This window comes from Sander vitreus, unplaced genomic scaffold (genome assembly GCF_031162955.1).
Source record: "Sander vitreus isolate 19-12246 unplaced genomic scaffold, sanVit1 ctg290_0, whole genome shotgun sequence".
In the NCBI taxonomy this organism is placed as follows: domain Eukaryota; kingdom Metazoa; phylum Chordata; class Actinopteri; order Perciformes; family Percidae; genus Sander; species Sander vitreus.
The window spans coordinates 7,501-27,500 of record NW_027595445.1 but is presented as its reverse complement, the minus strand read 5'-3'; the positions used below and the strand labels follow the sequence as shown (position 1 = coordinate 27,500).

At 42.1% G+C, this 20,000-nt stretch overlaps 1 protein-coding gene across 1 annotated transcript; it reads right to left on the bottom strand.

Annotated features, from left to right (window-relative positions):
• Nucleotides 1–9,630: 9,630 nt before the first annotated feature.
• On the bottom strand, nt 9,631–16,503 carry LOC144513582 (uncharacterized). Its single transcript, XM_078244695.1, has 2 exons — nt 15,716–16,503; nt 9,631–9,727 (listed from the first exon to the last, which is right to left on the bottom strand). The coding sequence occupies exons 1-2, from the start codon at nt 16,063–16,065 to the stop codon at nt 9,631–9,633; spliced, it is 447 nt and encodes a 148-aa protein (XP_078100821.1). The 5' UTR covers nt 16,066–16,503.
• Between the last annotated feature and the right edge of the window lie 3,497 nt (nt 16,504–20,000).

The following is a 20,000-nucleotide window of genomic DNA, read 5'->3' as shown; positions in this document are numbered from 1 at the left end:
CGTCTCCAGAGCTGCTAGCTAGTTTTTGTTTCATTTTTGATTTAATAAAAACAGTAAAACCATCAAGTTCAGTGCCCATATCGCCATTTTCTACATTACTGTAGCATTTGTGTTGTTTATTTGGTTGTGATGACTTTGCGAGTGATTGACATCCTGTCACTGTTCCAGTTGCTCATTCTCAAAGTGGAGAGAGAGCAGACGACTGTTCATTTGAGGTTGTGTAATTGCGACTCCATGAAATTTCATAAAATTCTGAAGCAGCTGCGGCAATCACTTCTGATCTCCAGTACTAACAAACGAGACGAGCTGACCAAGTTGCAGTGCTATATTTTGCCAACCTGGGCATCGGAATTGAGAGTTATTCAGTAGTATTTTTCCCATTCACACATTAAAAACTTCCACTAGTATATGTAGTGAACTGCTGCACCGAAGGCTGTGGTAATGCAAAGCAGTGCTGTGGTCAACATTACACAGTAGAGTACAGTTAAAACAGGATCAGCATTTGATCATTTTTAGCTGATACCAATCCATTCAAATAGGCCTGGATCTGACAAAACTAAGGTGGGTCCTGCATTACAGTACTAGTGATATAATTAGGGCTGTCAGCATTAACGCGTTAATCGTGATGCGATTAAGGGCTGAGCGTAACTTGTTAATTTTTTTAATCGCATGCCGGCATATATTAATTTATTTGACACTTCACTCGGCTTCGTGTCGTGCCTAACAGGCTACTATTTTGACTCTTTGCTGCACCATTACTTATCATCAAGCTGCCATACTTCCTGCTGCTGCAGGCTGCAGGGATGATGGAGAAAGACAGCAGAAACACAATTCTGAATGGAGCTTTTTATTTTCCAAAACTCCCGGACGGCTCGTAGACAAGTCGAAAGCCACATGTACATTGTGTAAAGCCGAATTAAAATATCACCGAAGCACGTCAAGCTGGAGGAACCACCTACGAGCTAATTAACGTAACTCTGGTTGATGCTACCCACTAGCATGCTACCCACTCAGGCAAAGCAGTATTTTGGAGAGTGCTACTAGTTGCCGACCTGTTGATGAAACCAAATCCAAAAGAATTACTACAGCTCTTGCGAAATGAGTGGCAACTAACTGCAGACCTGTCAGCATCATAGAAGACTCGGGTCTTAAAGACGTACTACGGTTGGCATGTTCTGACCTGAGGTGTCCTCCTGAAGACACGGAGAAAGCAGCCACACTGGAACTGCTAAAAGGGGCTGCAAACTCTGTCTCATTAACCGCTGATCACTGGACGTCAGTGAGGAATCTACATTATTTAGGAGTTACTAAACACTAGATGGACTCTGGTAAGGATAGGGATTTTTAGTTTTTTAGTTAGGTACTTGGAGGAATTGTGCAATAATGACAGATTCACACATTTTTCTTTTGTTTACAGTAAATAAATAATAACAAATACAAATCTTAAAATTTGTATTTGGTAAGAATGGCTTTCATTGTTAATATGGACTTAAAAACTGTTCTGAAATGCAAAATGATAGAATTTTAATCACGTGATAAAACATGCGATTAATCAATAATCGTTTGACAGCCCTAGATATAATCCCTACGTTTTATCATTTTACCTTACATATACCCAGTTATAGAGGAAGCTGCAGTCCAAACACCGTGTTTTCCCACAGGAGAGTAAACTGCGCAATTCCAAGTTCCAAGTTACAAAGATGTTTTGTTTGCGAGATAACCATGATGTGTTCACTCTAGGCAACTTTCAACAAAGCGCCATTCTGCCCTACAATTTAATAATCTGCCAACATTTGACTTCATCCAGTCTGGAGGAGGAACTGGAATGTATCCTGATCATTTCTCTTCAATCTGATGACTTCTGTACAGCTGAATCACATGTTGTTAACTATGGCTGCCAAGAAAGAAGCAAACACAAACCTGTCTCTACAGCAATAAGTAAACAACCAACATACATCTTTGTCCCATTCTATCTCATTCATGGCACTCAGGGAAGAACACAATGATAATGATGACAATTACATGATAACTAAAAGTTACAAAAACATTAGCGTGCCGGTTTTATTGTTAGAAAAAGATCAGCAGGAAGGGAGTCACCAAAGAAAAGACAAAAGCCTAATATAGTGCTACATGTCACAGTCACACACTATATCTCCATACAGTACTACTACTCTACAGCCTATATTCTGCCACACACAGCTTACAGCCGATGCGTCCAAAGTCAACAACCCTTACACCTCTTTCACACCAACGACCCGGGTCAGACCAGGGTTATCTGACCCATGCTCAACCCATCTTTTGGAAATTCAAAAGATGCCAGTCAACATGGGTTGATCGTGGTCACAACCCGGAAGCCATACATACCAATTACCACACTGCTGGAAACGGGCGGGGGGGTGTTTACTAGAGATGGTCCGATACCATTTTTTGCTTCCCGATACCGATTCCGATACCTGAACTTGCGTATCGGCCGATACCGAGTACTGATCTGATACCAGTGGGTCATATATTTTATTATGTTTTAAGAACTGTATACTACTATCCCTGTATGGATGTGATATGATTTCTATCTTTGTTGTCGGTCTGGCTCAGGTTAAACTCTTTGTGAAACATGAATGCCCCAGAACTTTCTGTTATTCTGCAGTTTGACAGTCAGTTATAACGGAAAAAGAACATAAATAAACTACTTTAACGTATTTTTTCTTTAGGGCTTTATTACGTGGTATCGGATCGGTGCATAAACTCCAGTACTTCCCGATACCAGCGTTTTAGGCAGTATCGGAGCCGATACCGATACTGGTATCGGTACATCTCTAGTGTTTACATTCATATTCAGTGAACAGCTAACATCACATACTCCAGTCCAGCTGTACACCAGCAGAACTAGTGTTTAGTACTGGAATTCCTCATTGTACAGTACACCCTTGACATTCTAAAGCACAAATAAATAACCAAACTCTCAACACATTCATTTTGTGGAGACAGACGATCTTCAATCATTGCAGGTTAGGGCTGGGACGGTTACCACATAACCGCAATACCGCGGATAAAGATGGAGCAAATCCGACCATTCACGAGTTGGGGAGTGCAATTTTCCATGACATAAAATTTGAGTACCTGTGTAATGTCTTGTATCGAAGAAATGTCTTTGCCTTTCCTCTCCGTTCTCAGCTGAGGTAGACACATTAACGTTACAGTTTCAGTGTTTACCATTGCACATTAGCCTAGCAGCTAGCATAGTTTCCTTCTGTTTATAGCTTTATCCCGATAAAACCACACGGTTGAATTTCAGCCTGCATGCACGTTTCGTAGCCTAAAACAGAGCGGCTTATATTGGTGGAGAGAGCAACAAGTTAGCGGACTGCCGAGTCGCTCTCTCTGCTCTCTGCCTGCTTAGCTGCTAGACGGGCTGCACTCAGCATTGTCGGCAAACTATTTTATTTATATTTTACTTCATTGACAAAAGAATGGATCAACGGAGATGAGAGAAACCACTATGGCCCTAAATAACAGCAAAACTCAGTAAAGACTCTCACATTGAGCTGAAATGGAAACACTGTGCTGTAATCTTTTTATACAGTCTATGGCTACAACATGTTGTAAGGTTTAAGCCAATGTTTTTCGGGGGTAACACCATTCACTTTACCGGCAGTATTGACAATAGATAAAGCCACCGTGTCTTGAGAAGCTCTAGCTTGTTGTTTTATTGTTCACTTTTAACTCACTTTACATCATCTTTGCGATCTCTTTTTCCTCTCTTTTCCGCACAGTGGCACTCATACACTACTCTCCGTTACCGCTCGCTCTCCTTGCGCGACAACATGGGCACTGATGTCACTCACTTAAGGCCCCCTGCCATTCTCGCTCTAACTTTCGCTACTCTCGTAAGGGGATTGCGGTATACCGCTCTACCACGGGAATTTCTTGCTTTTCAACCGCAGTAAGAAAAGATCCATACCGTCCCAGCCCTATTGCAGGTGCAGCAGTAAACAAGGAAGTAGCTACTCTATTGATTCAGAACAGTTTTAGGACAAGGGGAGAACATTTCTATTTGTTTGATATCATTAAAAGTAAAGTAAGGCTTCCCGACTCATTTTAACAAAGACAGAGAAAAAAAGAGAGAGATTTGTGTGAACACTGAACTGCTGACATGTCTCTCTGGGATGCTGTTAATGAGAAAATTAAATGAAACCCTTTTTCATTTGTTTACGTTCTAACGCTGGGTTTCACAGACAGCTTTTTCCAATTGCTACGCTGCTACCATTCTCCAAAGTTGACTTGGGCACAGGTGGACATCAGGGCGCTTGGCTCGTCGTGGCTCATACCGCTGTTCTAATAGGAAATGAATTGAACTCTGCTGTTATTGAAGCTGCCTGTGAAAACCCAGCATAAAGCACAGCGTGTGGATGTCTTAGTTTTATATAAATATACATATTAGGGATGTCAAACTTTTTTTAACATGTGATTAACACACGTGTTACACGTGTGATTTGGGCAAAAAAAACTAAGAAATGAAGATCTGTGAGCAGAAATAGATAAATAGGTCTTTTGAATGGCGAGTTGAGTTCCAAAGCCCTTCCAGATGGTTCTCTCCACCAGACTAAAGTTATCTGCATGTACTGTGGATGTGAACTGAGTTACCTCCAGAGTACAGCCAGTCTCAAGCGTTAAAAACTTGAAATATTTCCCTTTTAAAGCACATTTACAACAGATAAAAAAATGTGCGATTAATCGCAAGTTAACTATGGAAATCATATGCAAGCCCCATTATACAGGTGCATGTCTCCCTTTGTGTGCAGCAAGCAGGAGAGAAAACAGTGTTTGACAGTAGTGAAAATGTTGTTCTTGAAACCCCCAGCACCCCTGTGGCCATGGTAGACAATAGTCTGGATCAATAGTCTGGATCAACGACAGTACATTTCCAGGATAACTGTCTCACAGCAGAAGATGTCCCTCACCTTCCTCTCTCTGTGTGTCGCCGTTCTCAAATTCTGTTCTCTTCAGGAAACAACAACAATCTTGTAGCTAGCGAGCTACACGCTGAAAATGTCTTGAAGAACATTTGGACGGTGCAACAAGTCAGGTCTGCTTGGTTCTTTCAGGGAATGATTGTAAAGATTTACTAAGAATATATTTAGATAATTTCCTCTCTAACTGGGAGGTTTTGGGACTGATTGCTGGGATTGCTGTGGACATGGAGATACACTGGTAAGAGCCAATGAGGTGTAACCATGTATCAGCTCATTTAATTAGCTCACGTTACTGGATTGTGTCAACAGTTAACTTGATTTAATATTGTATGAGGAGTTTTCTTTAGCGGGGAGCAAATGTTCCACCAAAACCAGTTCCTTCCTGAGACTATTTAGCAGAGCCACCGTCACTGCGTCCGGAGCTTAGGGCCGCCCAAGACCATTGGGATTGGTTTAAAGAAATGCAAACAACCCAGATAGTTTTTTCTCCTATCCCAGAATGCATCTGTGGTGCAGCCAGACCTTACTCCACTGTGGACATGCAAGACTAGGTAGACAGTGATGGGTAACTACCGGTTTTTTCAACCTGAATGTTTTTTCAACCCCTATGTTCCTATGTTTTTGTGTCTAAGTGACTGATGGGAACAACAGTCTTTAACATTGGTCCAGTATTAAGAGAGATCTCTGCAGTCGGCAGCAAAACAAGCTACAATGTAAGTTAATAGAACATTAATTGTGCAGCTTGTATTTACCTTCACAAAAGTGCTTGTTTTACCGCTGACAGCCTCAGATTAATATTCTAAGTGTCTGACAACATTATGGAAAGGATCCCTTCAGAGATAGACCTGTAAAACCTCTTTAGGACCTTTCTGTTTAACCAGAAGCAGCTCTGAGGTCGCTAGCACTAAACTCACCAGACTCCATTTAAAAAAAACAATACTTTTAGCGTGTATAGAGCCAACAGATTAGAGTAACATATTTCCACATGTAAATCAGTAAACTATGTGCTTATTTCAACCAAAACTAGAGTTGTGATGATTAGAAAAGTGGAAAGACGACCCAAAACACCTTTTCATAGTTTTATTTAGTTTTTGTTGACTTGACTTTTGAATGAAGTGTATATTTATATACTTTTATATGAAAATTATATATGAAGTGTATGGGGTGTATGCGCACGCAAGTGACCAGCAGTCGTGGCAGTTTTTAGCTTTGTTTGTTGAGTTATTTATCGCTTAAACTTGTTTCTTTTACGCCATCGTTTATCATCGTTGGTGGACCTGCACTGCTGTAAAAAAAACATGTTATTGTTCAGTAACATGGAGTGGACTGCTTTACTTATTCTGCTGGTGCTGTGGTCGACATCTCACCTGGTTGTAGGTTGGCAAGTTGACTCGCAAGCTAACAGGATCCAGTACACCAGAGACTTTCTGTTTTAACTCAACAAAACTACGAGCATCAAACTACCACCGGACTTAACTTTTCCAGACCTTAATGCGGGTTTCAACTAGAGATGCACCGATTGACCGGCCGGTGACCGGAGTTGGCCGATTTTCACGTCATCGGCCATGACCGGCGACCTGCCGGTCATGGCCTGTCGGTCATGCATCATGTCAGTCTGACATATGCCAATTTTATGCCGGTCAAATTCACTCGGGCGCCGCATGATTTACATCAGCGCACCGCCGCTCAATCAGCTGTTTATGAAATGTCATAAAGTCGTAATTATACATCTCCTCTACTGATCTCAGGCCAACAGTCAGCCGCTCTCTCTCTCCCCTCTGAGGCTGAAAAAACTGGAACACGAAAACTGCACTCACGCGGGTCCCGTGAAATATGACCGCTACAGTTTATGGGAAAATAGCGTTGGGCACACTGACTTTGATGAGTTTATCAGACCCCAGATGAGACAAGAAGCTAACGTTAGCAAACGCTCTGGTCCCTCTGCCTCTAACGCCCTGCTGGCCGCTGTAGGAGACGCTGTAAAAAAAATTTTTTTAAAAAAGAGATGCTGTACTCCTCTGACACGCTGTATTAACGTTACTGTTTAAAACGCTTTCCAGGTTAGTGGAGGTGCATAGCGCTCCAAACCAACATTAAAAACGTAGTAATCTTCCCTCAGCCTTTAGTTTTGTTGTTAAACTGTGTGTAAAATGAGCGGTGACGTTAAATCATCTGTTTCAGGTAACGGCACTCTAGGGTACCGTCTATTTGCTGGATTGTTCCGAGGTAACATCAGCAGATAAGCCTGTTGACAGTATTGTTCATATTTATGCACAATGACAAATAAAGCAAACTTGCTAAAAAAGGAACTCCACGCTGTTTTCAGGTAACGTTACTGTTGACGTTCAAACAGGCCTGTGTGTGTGTTTTGAGAAATATCTTTATACTGCAAGGCTATACTTATTTTATTTGTATTTGTGTGTGTATATATATATATATATATATATATATATACACACACACACACACAGTAAGTCGCTGGGCCAGTCGTGCTCCGACACCTCGCTGTAAGCTGGAGGTCTGTCAGACCGCTCTCGTAAATAAGAGGCTTTTATTTCGCCGTTGACGGTTCGTTTGTTTAAATATCACAACACATGTCCATCATAAGCTTAGCGGGAACCTGTGGTTAACTTTTCAGGTCTTTTCAGAGTTAAACTCCACAAGCGTGTCCTGCGGCTCGCCGGCCGTCACACACACACACACACACACACACACACACACACACACACACACACACACACACACACACACACACACACACACGTCCACAGCGCAGCAGGCAGAGGCGGGGTCTGTTCCGAGTATCTTAAAGCCCCGTCTGTGTTGAGCAAAACATTACGTGAATTACTACGAGAATGGACGGAATGCGGAACTCGGAAAAGTGGACTGAGGAGGTGCAGGCACTGCTGGCCATGTACGGCCTCCTCCATGCTGCTTTGTTGTTGTTGTATGTGGCGCTAAGGTCTAGTGACCATGCTATAAAGACCGTTGCCGTGCTTGCGTCACTCCCTTACCCCTCCTACCAGTCCCTATGGCCACTTGGCCAGTGGGAATGCAAACGGAAAAAAAGATTTTGGGGGAGAGTAGTTCTTAGAACTGCTTGGAAGTGTACTTTTCCTCTAAAAAGTACAAGTACTATCCGGTCGGTAAGCACCTAGTGCTTTTAAATTTGACAAACAGATTAGTTCTGTTGTTAAAACCAGTTTCTTCCAGCTGAGACTCTTGGCTAAGGTCAAGCCTTACCTGCTACACAAAGACTTTGAAAGAGTCATACATGCATTTATTATTATGTCCCGTTTAGACTACTGTAACTCTTTGTATGTTGGATTGGATCAGTCATCCCTTCATCGGTTACAGTTGGTCCAGAACGCAGCAGCTCGACTTTTAACCGGGACCAAAAAGTGCAACCACATCACACCGGTTTTGGCCGCGCTCCGCTGGCTTCCTGTTTGTTTCAGGATTGAATTTAAAATTGTATTAGTTGTTTTCAAGATCTTAAATGGGTTGTCGCCTTCTTATTAATCAGAGCTCTTACATGTCCACACACCTGTCAGAGCACTGAGGTCGTCCAATCAGATGCTCCTCGATGTGCCCAGATCCAGGTTAAAAAACAAAGGTGAGCGAGCCTTTGCAGTGGTTGCTCCAAACCTCTGGAATGGTCTACCTGTTCATGTAAGAACAGCTCCGACTATTCAAGGCCTTGCTTAAGAACCCATTAGTATGCATTGGCTTTCAAATCAAGTTGAGCTTTGATATCTTGACCTTTTTCTACTGTTGGTCATTTTGTATTGTATATTGTGTATTGTTTGTGTAGATTATCTCTATGATTTTGGACCTTGTTAAGCACTTTGGTCAACTATGGTTGTTTTTAAACGTGCTATATAAATAAAATTGAACTGAACTGAATGACTGTGAACAAGCGTATTGGCAGTTTCATTTTGAGAGTTTCTGTTTTTTATTTCTTGCTTCCCTCACCTGGGTCCTCTGATAACAGCTGACAGTAGATTGATTTTCACAGCGCTGTTCCGGCTCCAAAAAACTGAAGGAACAACAACAATCCCACAGCATAAGCTCTCCGTCTCGCCTGTGACTCACACAATACTACACCGTGTGTGCGCAGCAGGTGTAGCCAGTTAAAACATACATTCCGCGGAACATACGGTCCGCATACGTTACGTGTTCAATGTAGCCAAAGTCACACAACCTCCTGTGATGTGGCCAAGAGGTCCAATCTGTTTCGTTATGAGACAGGCGCTCTTTCCAGTCGGACAGGATCAAAAAGTTTCTAAACACTGGGCCTCAGTCAATGCATGTTTGCACAGATTTGATCTTAACTTGTGCATATGCACACACCGACAACTATTGCAGGATTTATCAATATTTACTTAATTAAGAACACTTTCTTAATTTGGAAATGATGTTCAATACAATACAATCTTTTTGTGTTCTGTAGAAAATTGGAAGCCATGAGATAAAGCACAAGTGACACTTTGAAATACAACAAAACCCCTGAAAACTAATAAATAAAAGGAAAGAATCAAGCCCATATTGTTTTGAATTTTTTTAAATATACACACCAAGGAGCCAAAATTGACATTAACTAATTTGCAACAGTGACTGTTTTGAAATAAAAGTCAAATAAAAACAGTTTAAAAAAGTGTTAAAAGGAGTTTAGTGTAGACTTACGCTGTGTGCAACGCTGCGATCCCTGAGCTTTAGTCCATCCATGACAGCACTGGCCTCCACAGACATTCACCCTGCAGACACAACACAACACAACACAACACAGGTCAGCTGCATCTGGAAACCAGCACAGTCTTTAACCTCTGAAGAGATGGGATTTCTACTAGACCTTACATTAGATGACTGACAGTTATCTCTTTTACTCCAATGTCAACATAAACCCTTCCTACACCTGATTGGATGAGTGCATCACTTGCTGGGCTGTCATTGGCCTTTCTGTTTTTAAGCTAGAGGCTGTTCCTGAATACATTTGGGGTTGGAAAAAGGCCAAGTCAAGTTTCATTTGAGGTCTGTTAACACCTAGTAAAACTTGTTGTCCATAAGGTTCAAAGGGTACAAGGGCTTTTGAGACAAGTCACGTCATCATAGAAATGTTCCACCATAGTTATCTGATTTTGGACACAAATATGCAGGGCTCCCCTGGTTCCCACCGGATGTTTTCCAGACTTGAGTGACGTCGCAAACACTCATGCTCAGCTCATGAAATGTGGTTTGTCCTTGTGATACTAAATATGACTGGGCAGGCAGGAATCTTCTGATGCTGACGTTGCTGAGCTGCAGCGTTTATTGTGGTAGGTTTGTTAGTCTTGCAATACCAACCTGAATCTCACAAGCTTAGTTTGACTACAAACCTTTGGTTCGGAAAAGGTCCAGAGACTTGATTGAGTCAGGCTGTTGGACTCACATCATCATCAAAGAGATTGGCTCAGATGATGATGTCAGTCACCGCCTCCTGGGACTTTTGAGGAGTTTAAGATACCAAATGGAACTGAATTCTGCAACAGTATAGGTAAAGACTTCTACCCCTGTCCTTTAACAGACCTATGACAACGTGTTCACCAACCTGGTTCAACAATCAAGTTGTTGGAAACTACTAATGTTCAAGCTACGTTTCTGCCAGTTTTGGATTATAGTGATATCATATATATGCATGCAGTTTCCTCTACATTGAAGCCACTTGATGCAGTTTATCACTATGCCCTTAGATTTATATCTGGTGATGGATTTAGTACCCACCACTGTCTCCTTTATCAAAATGTAGGCTGGACTTCCTTGGCTCTAACACTGCATTCTATTTATCTACAAAGCCTTGCTTAAAACATTGCATGTATATTTAAGAAGCTCGCCGAATTTTAAATTGTATTACTATGGCACTCGCACTAGTGATTCCTTGGTCCTAAATATTCCATTTGTTAGGACAGAATTAGGCAAAACTGCATTTGAATATTATGCCACGTATAAATGGAATACCCTGCAGTTTCTAATGAAATTGAACAGCCTAATTCCATTTAATCACTTTAAATGTCTTCTTTATGAAGCCATGTTTACTGAATGTTCATGTGCATTTTGAGTTTAACATTCTGTAACTGTTTTATGTGTGTACTGTGTACTGCAACTGTTTAGTGTATATGAATTGCTATGTCTGGTGGTTTTGTATGTGTTGTAATTTTGTATGACATGTAATCAGGGCGTCATTGGAAATGAGAGCTTACTCTCTACTGACCCTCCATGAATAAATAAATATAAGTGATATACAACCTGCCATGGACCCGTTCTAATAAGACCGATGTCCCAGGTTTCTCTCTGGTCCTAACTGCTAGCAGAGACTCCAGTCTGCAGTGTAAAGCTTGATTTATGCTTCTGCGGAGGCTCCACGCAGAGCTTTCGCCGTAGCCTACATAAGTGGCCTAATGTTTATACTTGTGCGCGTCGAGCCGGCATGTGTGTGTAGGGAGTGGGTGATAGAGCGAGGGAGAAAGTGAGAGAGTGACAGCGATTAGCTTCAGAGTGAGTAGTGACTCTAGAGTCATAGTGAGAGAAACAAGGTGTCTCCTCTGTTCTTTCTGACCACGGTGGGAAATCTGGAGCAGGAGAAGTTAACCCTCTCCTTGATGTCATGTTGTTGATGGAGAAGGAGAACCAGGAGAAGTTAACCCTCTCCTTGATGTCATGTTGTTGATGGAGAAGGAGAACCAGGAGAAGTTAACCCTTTCCTTGGTTTCATGTTTATGGAGAAGGAGAACCAGGAAATGAGTCAGGGAGGAAATGCAAAGCTACCAAGCCACGGCCGAGCCACGTGCGTTGCCGCGACGTGTAGTTACATTTTTCGAGAGGTGCACGTCAGGCTACGGCGTAGGGTCCGGCATAGATTTTACGCAGCAGTATAAATCAAGCTTTAGGCAAGGCAAGTTTATTTATGTAAGTGCTTTACATAAAAGCACTGAGACAAAGTGCAAAAGAAAAGGACTACTAATGGTTACATACTGATCTTCTCATAGAGGAAACTTCAGAAGTTTGCAGACAAAACAGTGGTCATCGGCCTCCTCCGGGACGGTTTCAGTCTGCATACAGACATGAGGTCACCAGCTGGCACTCTGCTGCACTCACAACTACCTGGAGCTGGGCGCTCTCCCCCCATCACCATCACAGCAGACAGCAGCAGTGTGTCTCCGGTGGAAGCCTTCAGCTTTCTGCCAGGACCAACATCAAACCCAGCAGGAAAAAGGCCCAGCAGAGGATGGAATTCCTGCAGCAGCTCAGGAAGTCCACCCTGCCTCGGGAGCTGCTGATCCAGTTCTCCAGTCTGTTCTCTGCACGTCAATCACTGTGTGCTTCTGATTAGCCAGCAAACACAACAGGGACAGACTGCAACAGTCTGGACTCAGAGAAAGGAGTCAGGCAGCATCACAGCAGAGCCACCACACCTGGACACAACTTGTTCAGCTTCTCCCCTCTGGTAGGCGCTACAGAACACTGTACCCAAAACCAGCAGAGCCTCTCTCGCCACACTCTGATCAACTCTTCCATCAGTCATATAGTATCTGAAACGACCCCCAACATCCACTAGCTAGCCAGTTTAGATTATAATTTGACAGTTTAAAATGTACTGTACATAGATATAATCATGCACTGTCACTGTCTATGAGTCATACATGCTGTGTGTGTGTATATATATATATATATATATATATATATATATATATATATATATATATATATATATAGAGAGAGAGAGAGAGAGAGAGAGAGAGAGAGAGAGAGAGACAGAGAGACACAGACAGAGAGAGAGAGAGACATGCATATACTGCACATAACCATCCCCTCTATGTCTATCCATATTTATTTAATCGCACTATTTATATTCTTTACAATTTCCAGAAACACTTGACTTGCACACAGCCATGTTATTTATGTTGATCAGTTTATATTAGAGCATTGAAAAAAGAGCCAATTTCCTGTGTTGTGCACACATACTCAGCCAATAAAGCTGATTCTGATTTGAGCAAACATTTGTATATTTGGGCTGGAGGGGAGTCACAGCCTGTTGTGTGGAAAACTGTCAAGTGGATTCCACATTGAATGGAGCCAGAATCTAACAGTCATTGGAAAAACTGCATCTTAAGGCCACCGATTCTTCAACACTGCTGACATGGCTAAAATGCTCTAAAATATTCATTTTGCTTCTTGTTTACCGTTCAAACCCTGTAGACGTTAAACTGCTGGCAGACCATGTCATGTTGTCACTGCTCACTAGCCTGTACAATGAAACTTGCAGCCGATATGGAAACATTTCAAATTTTAAGCCGATGAAAAAGGTGTAAACAGCTAAACCAAAGAGGTTATTATAACCTCGGCCCTCACTGCAGGTAATGTAATGGCTTAGAGTCGCTACACTCTCGTTACGGACTCTCTCCATCTGATTATGTCCCCTAGGGAGGGGCAGCTGGGTCAAGTCACTTAGTGGTAAAATTGGGTACACCTGTCTGGTCTGGTGTTTGGCTTGATATCAAACCAGTTTGAAATCTTTTACACCGTAGTCGGCACAGGTGCAAACAATCACTGCTGACCACTGTTTGAACTGAAAGATGGACGAAACATTCATTGGGCTACTTGTGCTTCTGAATATCCAGAGCTAACAAATTGGCCTCATATATTTTGCTATACCAGGTTTGGTACAAAAACCCAGTTTGAGTCTCTGAAACGTAGCGATCTACTGCTAGCCACATTAGCAGCTGTTTAGTATAATATATATATATATATATATATATATATATATATATATATATATATATATATAGTGCTGTGCAAAAGTCTTAGGCAGGGGTGTAAAAAATGCTTTAAACTAAGAATGCTTTCAAAAATATAAATAATGATTGTTTATTTTTATCAGTCTACAAAATGCAAAGTGAGGAACCAAAAAAACATTTAAATCACTTAATATTTGGTGTTACTACCCTTTGCCGTCAAACCAGCATCAATTCTTATAGGTACACTTGCAAAAAGTCAGGGAACGTTGAGGATCGTAGACGCAGTGGTCGGCCAAGGAAACTTAGTGCAGCAGATGAAAAACACATCAAGCTTATTTCCCTTTGAAATCGGAAGATGTCCAGCAGTGCCATCAGCTCAGAACTGGTAGAAACCAGTGGGACCCAGCTACACCCATATACTGTCTGGAGAAGTCTGGCCAGAAGTGGTCTTCATGGAAGAGTTGCAGCCAGAAAGCCATACCTCCGACATAGAAACAAGGCCAAGCGACTCAACTATGCACGAAAACATAGGAACTGGGGTGCAGAAAAATGGCAGCAGGTGCTCGGGACTGATGAGTCAAAATTTGAAATATTTGGTTGTAGGAGAAGGCAGGTTGTTGGCCGAAGGGCTGGAGAGCGGTACAATAATGAGTGTCTGCAGGCAACAGTGAAGCATGGTGGAGGCTCCTAGCAAGTTTGGGGCTTCATTTCTGCAAATGGAGTTGGAGATTTGGTCAGGATTAATGGTGTCCTCAATGCTGAGAAATACAGGCAGATACCTATCCATCATGCAATACCATCAGGGAGGCGTATGATTGGATGGCCCCAAATTTATTCTGCAGCAGCACAACGAGCCCAAACATCCAGCCAAGGTCATTAAGAACTATCTTCAGCGTAAAGAAGAACAAGAAGTCCTGGAAGTGATGGCATGGCCCCCACAGAGCCCTGACCTCAGCATCATGGAGTCTGTCTGGGAGAACATGAAGAGACAGAAGGATTTGAGGAAGCCTCCATCCACAGAAGATCTGTGGTTAGATCTCCAAGATGTTTGGAACAACCTACCAGCCGAGTTCCTTCAAAAACTTTGTGCAAGTGGACCTAGAAGAACTGATGCTGTGTTGAAGGCAAAGGGTGGTCACACCAAATACTGATTTGATTTACATTTCTCTTCTGTTCATTCACTGCATTTTGTTAATTGATGAAAATAAACTATTAACACTTCCATTTTGAAAGCATTCTTAGTTTACAGCATTTTTTCATACCTGCCTAAAACTTTTGCACAGTACTGTATATAATAGCACCACATTAGCTTGGAGTTCCAGAGTGGTAAATAGACCAGAGTGTTGGGATTTATGAAAACTAACTTGAGGGGAGAACTTGCACAGCTGTACAAAAACGTTGACCCATGTCAAGGTAAGGTAATGAGTTGAAGCCAGATTTTATAATCATCCTTACAATAATCACACATTTCCTTTTACTTCATATCAAACTGTGTGGGTATACCAAGAATGTGCAGGGCACAAATTGTTGTGGATGTATGGAAACCACAGTAATACAAACTATGCTTCAAGGCCAACTTGTATCTGTCTTTGAATTAGGAATAACTGCATTGTATTCATTTATTTAATCCAACACCAAACATAGTTCATTTAACAGGTCAGACAGTCTGACCAGCCCAGTGAGCGTGCAAACAAACACACAACTCCAATTAGTGTCACTGAAAAGTCAGCACCTGATAACAATGGCCCTTTTTGTCTGCATGACTACACTGCCATTAATATAAGGCTGTAATGGCAGCCTACCAGTGTCCAACTGGTGAAGTGTACATTTAAGATACTTGTCTGGAAGTCTAGTGCTTGTTTGGTTTATGATAAAAGTCAGGAAGTCATGACATGACAATAAGGCATCAAGTTCCTTCTCATTTTCCAAGTAGCTTACATTCCTCCCTCCTGACACTGACCCACAGTTTCTTACCCAGACAACTTCAAGAGCTGCTGCTGGCTCTGCTGCTGGCTCTGCTGCTGGCTGAAGTGCGGGGCTGAAGCCGCTTGGTTCCCCATCCTGCGAGTCCGGACCTGACCGCCGAAGTTGGCGGTGAGCTCCACGTTGTACGTGTGCGGCTGCCCTGCCGCGCCGTGACGCGTCGAGATGGAGCTGACTCGCACTCCGCTGTTGGCTCCGGCCGCCCCCGGCCCGGGCCCCGGCCCCGGCTGCAGCACGTACAGTTTCCTGAAGCTATGGCTCTGCTGCTGCTCCGCTGACAGACATACCGGAGAGACAAGCAAACCGAACGCAAATAAGAGGTCCCATCTAATCCAAGCCATAGCCACACCGCTTTGGAAGTTTAAAAAAAGTTTTGGGGGTGAAAGAGGTCTAGGTTACTTTCGGCTCCGTGAAACACTCCTTTCACTTCTTACGAGTAACGACAACGGTTGTATTCCTGAGCATATTCCTGGTGCCCACTAAATAAGCTAACGTTACCCAAAGAATAACGCTTTGAACGTTTGAAATAATAATAATAATGTAAAGAACGTTCCTCGGGTGTAGAAGTGAATGTAGCTCCGTGTTCTGTCTTGCTCCACCGTGGAGGGCCTCCGAGCTGCTGCGGGGATCTGACTCAGTCCGCAGTCACAAGAGCCGGGGAACTCCAGGAAAATGTCTCTGTTGGAGGTGAACAGAAGGAGCAGCGCGAGCAGCCAGCCTCCAGACGTGACGTCACTCACACCAAGAACATTTGCTAAGAGTTTCTTGGGGCCCAAGGGTGTCAGGGGACCCAAACCAGAGCCCCCGCCCACACACACGCTCACTGAGTGACCCACCCCAGCACCCACTCATTCTCCGCTCACATTCCTGTAACCTGATACTGACTTCCAGTTTAAATGTGTGAACTCTACAATATATAAAGACTGGGTTTAGCTCACTCATCCCTCAGCAGGTGGTAGTGATCATTACAGATATGGAAATATTTACTGATGTTAATATCAGCCTGTTATCTCTGAGTGCACAACTTAATGCCCCCTTTTGTGTTTACAACCTCATTAGGCCTATCTCAAAAATATTGATTGTGCCTATATTGATTTTAAGTCCAAGATAACACTTCAAGTTGTTTTCTATTTTTCTTTGTATATCAATAGAAAATCATATTTGCTTTTCAATATTGTTGAAGCAGTTCACATTCAGCAAATGCTTTTTTTTTTTTTACAAAATGTATGAAATCCTCCCAAAAAGTCTACAGTGTGTTCAATATCCTGTTCTCAGAACTCAACACTTATTCTTCATGGTCCCAGCATGCACTTCTGTTGCACAGTGCCAACATTAACTTGTGCTGAGCAGCACATGTAGGAAAGGGGGATGACGTGTCATTTCTGTGTTTTTACCTGTGAGAGTACTGGCTTGGCATTAAACTTTGTTTGTACTCGCGGGACACCGTGGCACACGCCTCCACAGATGCTACAAGCATGCACAAAGGCCTTTATGTTCACTGGGTTGTTTGATGCCCAGGATGAATTGTAATTAAAGGTAAACTCAAATATTCATGGAGGTACTTCATCGCCTAAGTTATACAATCTCTGTAAAGAAAGGAGTCAGGTATTTAAAGCAACAAATGTATTCTAATGAAACACAGGTTGAAATGTTGAATCTAAACAATGGGATTCTGCTGGCCCAATATTTACTCAAATGTAGATTAGTGAGATATCCTATTTTTAAAGCATTTAAAAAACAAACTAGCCGTGTTTTGGAAAACCTTAGACATATTAATAGTAAAAATTAACTCATTATTTCACTTTTTACGGGCTGCAACCCCCCCTGGTATGGCAGTTGCATCACCCCCAACTGTACGTCTCTACATAGGGTGGTGAAAAGGTCTTAACACATCAGCAGGGCAGAGCTGGAGGACCTCTACACCCAGCTCTGTAGGAAGAAGGCCGCCAGGATTATCAGGGACCAGGGGCGGACTGGGACCAAAGTTCAGCCCTGGCACTGTAGTCACACCAGCCCACATCACCACGCCCATGCAGCCCCACCCACGGACACGTGCATTCACTAATTACATTTGTGTACAGATGGTGAAATAATATAAGCAGTACCTTATGTAACAGATTTTTAAACATTTAATGTAAGTAAATGGCAAACAATGCTTACTACTTTTTAAAGAGCACACGTTTATAATAAATGTACACATACTGCCTGTCTGTTGATGCCGTTTGTATACTGTCGTTCTCTACAGTATCTTGTTCTTTGTTGTCACTGTCTGTCTGTTCAATTGTCCGTGTGTCTCTCTGTTGACTTGTACTGTCAGCCTGGTTCTCCATCTTTTCATCTGTTTTAACTCTCTAACTCTGCAATTTTAATGTTTTTATGGCTGTCTGTGATTATAATTCAGGGTTTTTCCTTGCTTAGAATTGGCCTTTGGGGGAACACATAAAGCAAAGGGGGTCTGGTCTCCCCTAGGAAATTTTGAGGGTAAAAGACTTCAATTCCTGCATTCTGATCAATTTTTAGGCACCAATTTATGGTAAAAACGTATATATTTATTGCAAGGAAATCACAAAATTCTGGTGGCAGGTAACAATTTAAAATACAAAATATAATGGAATATTATTATATTCAGTAGTCCAGTTTCCAGGCTTTCACATCTGGGACATGGGCCGGATAGACAAGGTCCAGTTGTTTAATTAGCATGAACAGGACTTTGCGGTCACTTTTTTCCCCCAAGGAGCACGTTTTGCTCCCAAGTTGAAAAATGTAGGATTGACTTACAGAGGCTACGGCTTTTACTGCTAAATTGTACAATAACACAATCATGTTATGGATACAAAACGTTGTGAAGTGTAATATTTTCTATATTCTATTGATCAAAAATGATCAGTGATGTTGAGACTACAGTGTAATGGACCACCACAGTTCATGCATACATGTGAACCGCAGATTAATTGCAGAGTTTAACCTTCATAGTGTAAAACGTGACACAACGTGAATGGGGCACAGCAGAAAGACGGAGCAGAGCGACGCTGCTTGTTCAGGGTTTTCATGTGTACTCCTATAGGCCTACACTTCACATCAGGCGTTAAACCAACCGTACCAAAACACTGAATTAGACTACTATTTAACGTGACGAGACGTTTTTAACCGGTAATGAAACTGTCTCAATTTAATACTGATGTCGTCAGACGGCCGCGCGGACAGACAGACAGCAGTCAGAGCTCCGGTGAAGCTCTCTGCCCGTCAGCAGCAGCTTCTCACTGCTGCAGCCGGTCCCCCAGAGCAGCATGATCACCAGGAGGGTCCGGTACAGCCTGAACCCTGCAAAAGGAGATCCCGTTTGAAGGTGACGTGCTTGATTTTGACTGAATGTCCCAATTTGAGTAACTTCTGATTGGGTCGGTCGGCCCATCTTGGGACCAGGCCGGCCATTGCCGACTGGCCAAATGCTTAATATTTATTATTATTATTATTATTATTATTATAACCATGGTGAAATCATGCAAGCGATAAAAACTCGTCCTCTGCGCTGTCGGCCTGTAAAGACAATTCATTTGTATATTTATTTATAAAAAAAATGGTCCGGCCCCTCTGGCATTTGCCAGAGTTGCCAGATGGCCAATCCGCCCCTGTCAGGGACCCAACCCCCCAGCCACAGACTATCCTGCCTGCTGCCATGTGGTTGCCATACATATATATACATACATATATACATACATATATATACATACATATATATACATACACATATATATACATACATATATACATACATACACATATATATACATACATATATACATATACATACATATATATATACATACATACATACATATACATACATACATACATACATACATATACATATATATACATACATATACATATATATACATACATACATACATACATATATTTGGAGAAGCAGGCAGGAGTACTGACACAGAAGCACGTTACTGTAGTAAGGTCAAAGGTTTAATGTGTGCTGCACCCATTGGCCGAATACAATCACCTGTGTTTGCTTCATGTTTTTATTCTAATCGGTTTGTTTTTATTAATGTATTTATTAATTTTTCAAATATAAATTATACTATTTAAACATACAAATATTTTTATAAATAAACCACAGCAATGTCTTGGGGGTGCTAAGGGTGTCACCGGCTAGAGGTTGAGGTAGTAACAAGTCTGTAATGAAAAGCTCAACTGAACAGAAATCTTGCAACAAAGGTAAGTGGTGACCCAAATGGGAGGTGGAGTGGAGGTAGACGAGGCA